Below are 11,845 nucleotides of genomic sequence, written 5' to 3'. Positions count from 1 at the left end.
ACACACACAGACACAGACACAAACACATAAACTCAAGTGAACTAACATACACAAGACTCTACACATAAAGAAGAAGGGCTGAGCAATATGAAAAATATCATATGATTAATTTAGTTTTAACCTGATAAACAAACTGATGATCAATATTATTTACAGTGATCATTGTGGCTCCCTGACATCTACATATCTGCATAATATGATAAAAGATCACGTTTTAAATAAAATCAGTAACTTAAGGGAGAAATGTACATGTGTTTTGACTGCAGGCAGCACCCCCTGCCTGTGCAAGTACTAGTCAGAGTGCTATTGCTTCTCTGTCTATGTCAGGGGTCTCAAAATGAAATTTTCTTGGGGCCACTGCTGGTATTATTCTTTCATCGGTTGGCCACTTCAGCGTTCAAGTATTACAAGAAAATACAAAAATATTTAACAAAAAAACCCTGCATTTTCTGTATATTTTTATATCATCAGATCGGCTTATCAACCGTTTGCACACATTTGCTGGCACCTTTGACCTTTGCCTTTATTTTGCACCAAATAAATTACATTTTTAAAAATATAATTGTGTTTTTATTTTAATAGTATGAAGGAGTAGTTTAAATTGATATGAAATTATTTAAAAAAAATAATAATCTCATGGGCCAGATTACATTATACTTTTAACATCATGTCGGGGTCCAATGGGAGGGGAATGAAGGGCCAGTAATGGCCCCCCAGCCAGCAGTTTGAGACCCCTGGTCTACATGGTCAGAGAAGTTGTTTGTGTAAAGCCAGTCAAATTATTTGATATAAGACTTATTTGTAACAGAATAGGGTTTGTTTCAGAAGAGGGAGTGACACAATAAAGTGGGAGGTGTTTTTTAAAAACATTGAGGGGAGCTGGAACTTCTTTTTCCAGTCCTGAGTCGTGTCTTCCTCTCAGGATGTGTATCAACCACCACCAAGATACAGGTCAGCCTGTATCTGGGTAAAAAAAGGTCTCACACCTGTTCGTAAAACCTTTCGTGAGTGAGCCCACAGTCCTGACTGAAGGCATTTTAAATAAGTGTGTCAACATTTTTACCACCTCAGAGCTTCTCTCCCCTTGATTTTGGCTGCAGGACAGTAAGAGAGCGTCCTCTTACTCAGAGAGATCAGAGAGATGTCAGTGAATGCATCAGACTGAAACTGAACTTTGAACACGTTCATCGCTAAAGTCTTGTGTTGCACCTTGGCTTGCTGAATGTGCTAGCCAACAAACATCCACAGTGGAAAAGTACACCGCTAAAATGCTAATTAGCTAGGCAGCTATGGCCATGAAACAGCTTAAAACTTGCCTGCAAATGTCTAAATTAATGTTGTGGTCCAACATCACTGCTTACACTCGTTGACTTGTAAGCTCGTTTATATTGTATACCCCTGCAAGCTCAGCTGTCAATCAAAGATAATCAATGTAAGCCTGCCCACTCAGAAGCTTTGAGGCTTGAGGGGTATCTTCAAAACATTATTGTTTTATCCGTAAAAAGTGATGACATTTGTGGTTGCAGCTGAATTTAAACTACTAAACCTTCCCATTAGTGCTCATCACATTACATGCTGCTTTGAATTAAATTGTAGAGCCAAGGTGGGAGCATTTCCATAATTGACAACTACAGGCTACTATTACGGGACAACTCTGAAAAGCTAATGGAGAATAATACCGGACTCAACTGCTCTCTCATTGTAGAAACTAACAGACTAAAATCAAAATAACTTCTCCTTGTTGACTTCTCCTCCCGTGTTGCTGGAGGTGTCACACCACATTGCTAAAACACCTGAAGTCTTGTAAACAATATGAAATCATTAATTAGCAGCATTGCTTTAAGTTCATTGCAGTTCCCAAAATGAATGGTTCCAGGGTGAAACAGCATCACAAATATGATTATGTGTTTAAATTACTGTAGCTGTTAGTTGTTCAACACACATGGTGAAATGTTTAATTCAATTACAGGAATACCCTTTAAAATTCAGTAACAGAAACCTTTCCACTATTACGTGAGTTGAACCAGCAGTTATTAATGATAAAGTTAAGCTTAAATGTAAGGCACTAAGCATTAAAGTTGGTTATATTATCTCTTATCATTAACTTTTTTCACATGATCTCATCAGCACTTACACCAACTTTTACTGCTGAAACATAACATGATGTCAGATTTTCATGAATGTATTTGCCAAAGTTCCCCTCTCTAGAGGAGCATGCAGCCTGTTTTTGAGCAGCCATGTTCCCAATATTGGAGTGGTTTTGGTGGCAATTACTGTGTTTTACAAGACTACTGGATACACTTTTGCAGCTCCTCTATGATCAATGTGGTAGACCACTGTGGTGTTCAAGTATAAGCGGGCATAGCTAATGGATAGATGGATGAATGTCCTGAATAGCAAATATTAGCAGGAGAACCAGCTTCACAGACGTAAGAGAAGTGACGTAAACTAACAAGAAAAACAAGTTTAACTATGTAAATAAATCAATAACTAATGAAGGCTAAATGTAAGATTAAATCAACTGTCAATAAATATAGACGTTTATACACATTAGGAAGGGAATGTAACTCTTCAAAGATGAAAGCTGCCAAAAATAGACCTGCTGTGTAAAGACTGTGGAGTGGACAAAGAGACAATGTCCACCAGTCACGCCTCCGTCGGATATTGGTGCACCGGTTAGGACTGCAGTGGAACGTCTCTGGCTGCAGCGACAACATGGACATTGGAAATTGCATTAGTTTAAAAAAAGGTGGGCCTGAAATGTTAGGGACTGTGTTTCACAGTGGTTACCATTAAAAACGGTAGTTGTTTGGCTCTGCCTGTTGAGGTTTAAATCAGCAGTGACACTATTTCTGCTTCCGCTTAGCTTTGTTTGCAAAACTAAAATTTGGGAAAAAGAAAAATATTTTAGGTGTCAGGCTTATCAGTTTACTGCTGTGTTATTTTAGCAGTTCAGTTATCTTCTTATTAACGGTGCTAGATATCTTTTACTGGTATCAGTGGTTTAGTTTTAAAAAAAACAGCAATCTAGGAATCATTGCAGTGCAACACAAAGAAATACATTTTTCAAACTGCTTGCTGCATCTCTGAAGGCAAGACGATGCAACTCGGGTCATTTCTCAAGCTGCCAGTCGGAGTCGGAGCGCTCCAGGCGATGTCATGTTAAACAAAACAGTGCATTGATGCAATGCACAAAGAGTTGGTTATGTCAATGCGATATTTATCACCTCTGATCAAGAAGAAATTAGTGTGAAAATAAGGTCGTAGATCATCGTGGGTTAGATTAAGTGTCACAGTGGGGGAAAAATCAATGGCTCTGTGCCTGGCGTTCAGTGTGGCCGGTGGAAAGTGCATCTAAAGGTGCTGTGGCCTCAGGACAGCGATGCTACACTGAAGCTTATCGCCTCTGACATCCTTTAATATGGTGACCAGTCAGCAGAGGGTTGATGAGCATGAGTGTATATTGTTCAGATTCAGGCTGTTGGTGCTACATTTGTCTTTCTGTTGCTCAGCTCACCTCCCTCTTTTTTCTACTTGTTATCTTGGCATTAGTTTTTCTAAAGCCCTTTGTGTTGGTCTTTTCTCTCAGCCGCACAGTTTGTATATGTCCCCTTCTTTCAGTATTGTTTTATGATTTGTTTGTGCAAATAAATGACACCTCAGAAGCTCTGGAAACCTGAGCCATTGTTTTCTTTTGGTATGCCAGCTGTGACTACAGCTGATCTCACTTGCACACCGCTAAAGTTATTATTGCAGTACACTTTGCATTGATACACTGTAGGTAAAATCACAGCAGAGGACTTGTGGCTACTCTGAGAATTGTAAACCTGCTACACACAGTTTGTTTCCTGAAAACACAAATCGCTCCCACGGGGAAATATAATGAATGAACTTCTAAGATGTCCTGGGAGGATGCAGGAGCTTAAAGTCAGCCAACAGTTTAAGGAAATGGGCACTTTATGTTCACTTTTTGTGAACTTTTTTATTGCACTTACCATAAAGTAAAGCAGTCTTAATCTACCTTAAAAGTATCATCTTACTCAAATGGACTCCCTATTAATCCTAGGACACGCTGGCCACTGTTGAAGACGCTCCTCACAGTCAGTCTGTCAGAGGAGTCCAGTGTTTAGCATCGGTCGGCAGATAACAAACGACAATCCGATCTAGGCAATGAGATGCTCCTAATTACCTAATGAACAGGGACATGAGGTGATTTGTTGCCATGGTGCGCTTGTTAGGTTAAGTGGTGGGAATTGACAGGATGCTCAGATGTTGTCTCTTACTGTATCTGTTCTTACAGTGTTCTTTAGTTTCCTGGTCCAGTTGTCCCAAGTGCAGTTTGATTCTGCTGCACTGTAAAAAAATAAAAAACCCAGAGATTTCTGTTACTTTGTAGTCAATGTAGCCTAGCTTTCTGATGATGATAATTCTTTCAGGTAAACTCACCATGTGAAAGATATAGCAGTTTGGACCAATCCCTGGTGTGTGGCTAAAGTGCCTCCCTCTATGTAGCATTGCACTCTTATAACAGACTCCAGTTGGCCTGTTTTAAAAAGAGAATCATAATTGACACAACCGAACCAGAGATAACTTCTTTTTATATTCCACACCTGGTGCCTACATTACCCAAAATGCAACCCAGCAACCTACAGTTCAGTTAGAGGTGTGTTGTGCTAGCAGCAACTAATTTAGCCTTGAGCCTCTAGCCTCGAGCAGAGATGAAGCTACTGAAGTCTGGTGAGCTGACTTCTTTCTAAATCCACCCCCTCACATTATTTTCATTTTTAAACTTATGCACCAGCCACAAAAGATGTTACAACTATTTCCTTGTTTGTAGTAGTACTCCCCAAAACTGTAATCTGGCTTTAATGTGTAAAATTGATGCACTTCCTCTTTCAGACTGAATGCAAAGCAAACCTTTCACTTTATTACTTGATTTATTTGTGCAATTTTGACCGTTTGACTATGTAGTGTGTTTATTTTTATTTTTTTCCACAATCATTCAAATTTGTTCCAGACTTTAGCTGCATGTAGCAACCTTCTTGCCAAAAATGTATGTGTGTGAGGAGTATATCTGTGTTTATGATAGCTGATATATGTATGTTTCTTCTTTCCTCCTGTCTCTTTGTACTATAACGCTGAAATAGTTTTGCTTGTGCAGAAGCGTCTTCCCCTCGGATCCTAGAGAGAATTCATGTCTTTTCTTTCCATTGTCTTTGTATGCAGCCGTGTCACCTTCAAAACTTGCTTTGCGTTCTGTTTAAACACGGCTTCAGGCTCTTGAATGTACCATAAAACCAGCTTCAACAAGGCAACAACAAAGGCATCCAATTACACTGCCTGTACTGTACCTGGCTTTATTGTCTCAATCACCAACCAATAGTTTTGAATATGATTTTCAAAGTAGCCGCCTTCATTTGTTTATTTGCAAAATTGCCCAGGCTTGTGTTCATGTGTTGGGACTACTGAACTGATGATGATGATGATGATGATGATGATGATGATGATGATGCTGGGGGAGATGTAAGGATGTGTTGTTGTGGAAAGCCTCACAGCATGGCCCTGTCGCCCTCCTGCCTCTTCCCACCTCCCTCTGCTCCCATCCCTCTTCTATTGACCATGTTGCACATTATAAATCAACTGTGAGTTGGGCTACCTTGCAAGTACCCTAATGAAAGCTCATTTATAAAGTGGCTAAATGGTCCTGACAAAAGTCCTAATGAGGAAATCAATAATTCAGTGATTGTTACTCTTCTTATACTAATACGTCCCTCTTGTAGCGCTTTGATTCCAGCTAGGAGAAGGCCATTTTTTACTGTATTCAGTTCTGCGTGTCAGCACTGTTGTCGTTTTTTTCTGTCCTTGAAGCTTTGAGATAAATTGCATGTTGTTGTTGTTTTCTCGGAAAGATGAAAATCCTTTTTGTGATGTGCGGGATGCCATGACGCCACAAGTCCAGATCATATTACTCAAAGCGATGTTAGTGTCTGTTGATGCCCTTTTAGCATAACTCAGAACCTAGCCAAGCCAAGCCACATGTTCTTGTATTACAGTTAACAGTACACTAAAATATGTTTCTGAAACAATTTAAGTTGAGAAATAGGCAATGCAGTAACATAAATCTTGATTTTTACCCTACCTGGAACCAGAACTTCCAACATAGAGGCTAATTTTAATCTGAGGGAACCCAGACACACAGCACCAGTAGCTTTAACAAAACGCTGAAGCAGTCAGAGATCACAATGAAAGCCACCTATATAGACAAGTTTGACTTTAAGTAGTGCATTGCTCTTGTATTAAAACCAACTCCATCTACTATTAATTGCTTTGTCCAGGGAAGCAGACTCAGATTGTTTAATATTGTGGTACTCTGTAGTCCACCTGGTCCTTATTCACAACTTTTAGACTTTATCTCGGACCTTGCTAGTCATTCTGATAAAATTTTATTTATTGTTGATTTCAATGCTCACCTGAATAAGGCCTTCCACATTCTATGTAAAGCCCCCAAGTTCGTACATGAACCTACTTACTCCAGTGGTAACAGCCTTGACTTGATCCTATCACACAGGATCAAGGTTTCTGCTCTGACTGCTTCTCCTGTCACATCCATGGTGTCAGATCACTTTCTTATTAAATTTGAAGCGACACTAGCCTATCCTTGTAATGTTGGTGCTGATGTATTTACCACTCGCCAAATTGGTCCGTCAACCTGAACTGCACTTGGTGAGCGATTGCCTGTGGTCGTGGCTCCTTTCACAGCAGCGACAGGCCCTGCTGAAAATGATACCAGCGACTTAAGAACAGCCTTTTTTAGTCTCCTGGATTGAGTTGCTCCTGCATATGGATAGATGGCACTTAGGGCACTTGGGGCCAAGGCAATTGCAAAATCTGTTTTATTGGACATTTATGGCCATCTATGGTCTTGTTTTGGCAGCCGAGGGGAAGCCATGTTCTTACTCTTGATAAATCAACCAATTCTCTTTAAAAGGGACACTGACTGGTGCTGCTACCTTAGTTTTAACTGGCATTGTAATCAACTGGCCACTGAAAATCATATTAACAGGAAAATGTAACCCGTAACTACACTTAGTGACCTTAATCTGTGCATGTGCAAGTAAAAAATATTTCCAATTCGTTCACCTAATTGGAAAAGAAAGAATAACCTCATGCTGGAAGAAATGTTAAATCAGCTCCTCTTTAATATTTGTTGAATATGGTATTTCCCCTTCAATTGACCATGAATTATTTCCAGTGTTTAAGGTCTAGTTTGTGCTGTAAGACATCTGTTTGCATGATTAATGGCATTTAAAGACTATGCAGATTGTTATTGTTATGTGACATAAATAAAAACATAAAATACAATAAAAGGAGGATAACAAATAATCAATAGTCCAATTGAAAAGGACTTTTTATTCATTTAATCATGAGAGAATATAATAAACCATAGCACTATGTGGACAGATGGTGACTCACCCCTTCGAGGTCATTGATCATCAGCCTTAACAATGGGAGTGTGTGCTGAAGGAAGCCCGGGGAGCAGCACCCCAGTCCTCTGTTAATTGCAGGGGCAGGTAGATTACCCTCTTACACCCCTCACTGGGCCTTAATGTTGGGCATGGGTACCCACTGGCCACCCCATGTGCTCCCTCAGATGCCTCCCTAGCTGGCTTTAGATTCATCATTATGCTTCAATATGTGATTAATGAGCCACATTATGCATTCTCTAGAGATTAATGACTGTGTGATTTTGGTCAGCGGTAAACATTAGAGGTATATTTCCTGTGGAGTTTAGAAGATCCTTTTTCAAGCACAAATCAAACACAAGTACACCTTTACAGAGCGGTCTTTTTCTTTTTCATAAGCTCAGCATACAGGGGACTATAGACAGAGAAGAGATGCTATGACTGTACAAGCTTCAGATTTTGATGTGGGGGGAAAACACTCCTATGTTTCCTCTTTTCTTGGTCCCTTTGCAGTTCCTGTTGTCTTGTTTCTTTCAGAACAAAGAATAAGCTGTGGTACTTTGAGTTCGGCACTTCGGAGACCTTTTCGGCCACATGTAAGAAGCTCCACGACTTTCTGGAGGTTGAGGTAAATCAAACCAGGTATTTTCTGTTTTTAAAGCCCTTTAGAAAAGGAAAACGGTCAAGACACAAAGGCAAAGGAAAAGATTTTTGAAAGTCACTGCTTTTGTGAATCATCCTTTTATCAACTCTTTTATGTGAATTCCAAGCAGTCATACATTCTTTATATTATCAGGAGTATTTGATTAAACCACTTAAAGCACATAAATGTACTCAGGTAAAAATAATGGTGTCTCTTAAAAATATTCTGGTCATGACTTGTTCCATAAATAGCACAAATGTATACTAGTTTCTAATTGAACCAGACAAAGTGTTGATGTGTGAAGGCTATCTGTGCACCTTCCCACCCGCTTCTCACTGAACCTCAGTTCAACACAAAGGTAATTAGCCCTACATGACCCTGCTGTGTGTAATATTGAGTGATAATGAAGATGCCATCTATACAGTTCATCTTCCCCCTTCTAAGAGCCATCCACACAGTGCAGAGGTCTTTATTAATTAGTGCTTGTTAAGCACCCACAGGACTGGAGGAGAGCAGGTAGGAAGAGTCATATTGGTATAAAATGTAGAGTATTACTGGCCTGACAGAAGAGATCAAATTGGCAGGAATGGTGCTTCTAAAACCAGGTTCAGGATCAGACAGAGAGGTTTGGGCTAAGACTCATTCAGAGACACGGATTAATGGACACAGGCTCAGGCGTAGACAGAGCCACAGAATCAGGCTCAGTTTCAGAAAGAGAAACAGGGTAAGTGTCAGCTCAAACAGAGAGATGGGTTCAAAGACAGGCCCCGGCTCAAACAGAGAGACGGGTTCAGAGACAGGCCTAGGCTCAGACAACAAAAATCAGACTCAGGCTTTAACAGAGATACAGATTTATGTTTCATTTTGATGAATTTTGTCTTTTCCATCGGTTTCTTTCTCCTTTCTTAAAGTGTGATGGTGTTACTCTGGACCTCAGCAGCATCTCTTTGGAAGGCATCGCCATTCTCAACATTCCCAGCATGCACGGCGGCTCTAACCTTTGGGGTGAGAGCAAGAAGAGGAGGGGTAACCGCAAGGGGGGGAAAAAGAGCCAAGACAAGAGGACGCCAGTGCTCGACCCCAAAGAGCTCATGTTTGCAGTTCAAGGTAACAATGACTGCATACAAATTAATACATTTATTTTTTGCTTTTTATTACTGTTGTCTGCAGGGTTGTCTGCAGTAAACTATCAAATCCATGAAATATACCATTACAAGATGTGTTTTTTAGCCACGCTAGCGACATGGGACTAGACACATTGTGTATCAACAACGCCTTGGAGATGGGAAAAACAGCTAGTGCGCTTGTCCAACGGTGCTACGTGTGCTACCAGACGATCAAATATAACAGAAAATAGTGATTCAAGCAGATGTTGAGCTCTAGATGAGTAAATTCTTTCTTCATTTTAAAGAGGTGGATAACTAAGTTTACTTGAGTTTACCCTTCAGTACACCCCTGCTCCGTAGTTCTCGCACAGTCCAACAGTTAACCAGCTAGCTAACCTATTTACCGGCATAGTACGATGCATCAAAACAGGAAGGAAGTGGTGAATTAATGGAGCCTACTTGTGCTTGTGCTAGAAACCAGGCCCGGTTTTGTTGGCAACACATTTCTAGCCATGCATCTCTGTATAATCAGCCCTATACAGAGCTGTTAGTAGGCTCATTTTAAACACAAAATCTTGTAAAGATTTAGATTTTAAAGAGTCATAAAGTCAACATGGTGAGGTAATTGGTGAATCATCAACAGCATCTGCAAAGCCCTGCATATACTGTAAATGATAGTTTGGGTTTGCTTTATTGGACAATAATACTGTACATTAAATAGGCTTCACAGTGTAGGAGGTTCTTTCCCCTGAAGCCCACATCAGATACAGGACAGCCTGTGTCCTTGCTGCTATCAGATGGATTAAAGACTAAACTTTAGACCAAACTTTTCCAGAGTGCATGAATATTTCACCGATGACAAGGTGAATCATAGCTAGCAGGTTTTGTTTGCAAAGAAGAGGTACAATCATGTCACTGTTTGGAACTGTCACTTGCGTATTAATGGTCTGTGTAAGCTCCAGTGGACCGGCTCAGTTAATAGGACTGGACTTAGGGGGATGCCTGGCATACCCCTGAATCCATTTACGTCAAAAGAAAGCCCGTCAATGGGAATATATGAATGAACGAAGCAGAATGAGATAGTTGCTCTGTGAGTCAGTTGCAACTTGGGAAATGGCGTAAGCCACTTGGATGTATTAGGAAAAGGAAAAAAGCATCCAGAAAACTGTAGTAGAAGAAGTATTCCACTCCAATATGTAAAGGTATCACCATGGAAAAGTACTGAATTACAGGTAGCTAACATGTTAGCATTGACATTGTGAGCATTTTAGCATAGTGATGATAGCATTTAGCTCATATAGCACCTCAAAGTTCAGCCTCACAGAGATACGAGTGCATCTTTTGTTATATAGTATGTGGATAAGGAAAGATAGGATAGACTTCATTGATTCACTTCATTTCTTGTGAAATGTTCAGGTTTAGGTTTTTTTTTTCTTGATCAATTGAAGAATTCAACATATCTCATTACTGGTTGTCGTCTCTATTATATTTATCTGATACTGATGCAAAATGGTAATCACCATAACAGGACAGGACTATTTCCAACTCCTCAAGAATCTCTTTTTCTCCTCACTATTGCCATGAATTCTGGATTTGTTTGGTTTTTGTGTTATTTTCTATCATGTCTAACTCCTGCCTGTTCAGGTGATGCACAGTATGTTTTTAGGTTTCATGGTGAGAAGGTGTGTTTGTACTTGGGGATGAAGTGGATGTTACAATCAGTGTCGGGCTTGAAACATGGCGAGTCAGTGAAGATCTCCAGACATGGCTGCCGGTGATCCCTTATGAGACTTCACCGGTCAGAACATGACTGGTGGAAAAAAACAGATCTCTGTGAAGCTGTCTATGAAGCTTTATTCATTTTTTTTTCTGATTCAGTTTTTTGTTTCTTGTGGATTTCAGTAGCCGTTGCTTATTAAAACATAGCAAATTTGTCCCTAATTTACAGTAACAGCATTTACTGTACTTGTGACTTTAAAAAGTGTTTTGTGTCGTTGGAAAACTTGAGAAATTATTGTAAATGACGGCAGGGGTGGTGAGGAAGTTGAAAAAAGGAAGAAAAAACAGCTCACTCCTAAAATAATCAACCCAAACGAAACATAGACAATCTTATAAGAAGTACAGTTGCTTGTTTGGATGCTTATAACTTCCCTAATGTGATAATGTGACTGTCAGATGGAGGTACAGTGTGGCACAGAGGAGGGCAGACTGTGAGGGAGATAGTTGATCAATTTAAGGCCCAGCCTTGCTGCGATGAACACTCCATTAATCCCTGAATAAAAATCAATCAATTTGGTGTTTGGGGTTTAAAAAAAGCTACCGTCTGAACCCGGGAAGGCACTTAGTTTGAGTGGGGAGCGTGTATTTGTGTGCCTCTACGTCTCTGTGTGTTTGTGCCCATTTGTGTCTGTTTATTGATGTGTGTGTGTGTGTGTGTGTGTGTGTGTTTGTGTGTGAATGCCCTTGTGAAAGGTGCCCTCAAGGTGAGCAGCCTAACTTGTCAGATCAAGAGAACTGCGTATTTAGAGGTAAACACAGGAGTGCATTAACCCAGAGGGGGCACAACGCACAGATCAAACTGTTGGCAGGGATTATTTTGTGTGTGTGGTTGCATCTGTGTGTGTGTGTGTGTG

At 40.2% G+C, this 11,845-nt stretch overlaps 1 protein-coding gene across 8 annotated transcripts in view; it reads left to right on the top strand.

Annotated features, from left to right (window-relative positions):
- The window catches only part of dgkb (diacylglycerol kinase, beta), a 67,532-nt gene that overhangs the window by 45,860 nt on the left and 9,827 nt on the right, over positions 1-11,845 (top strand). For all 8 annotated transcript variants that reach the window (XM_035672383.1, XM_035672379.1, XM_035672381.1 and 5 more), the window contains 2 exons: positions 8,001-8,091; positions 9,018-9,213. In XM_035672383.1, coding sequence (XP_035528276.1) covers positions 8,001-8,091; positions 9,018-9,213 — 287 coding nt within the window. The remainder of the gene's footprint in view (positions 1-8,000; positions 8,092-9,017; positions 9,214-11,845) is intronic.

The sequence above is a fragment of the Morone saxatilis genome, unplaced genomic scaffold (assembly GCF_004916995.1).
Source record: "Morone saxatilis isolate NCDOM2014 unplaced genomic scaffold, NCSU_SB_2.0 Contig24, whole genome shotgun sequence".
Taxonomy (NCBI): Eukaryota; Metazoa; Chordata; class Actinopteri; family Moronidae; genus Morone; species Morone saxatilis.
This window is presented reverse-complemented; position numbering and strand designations above follow the sequence as displayed.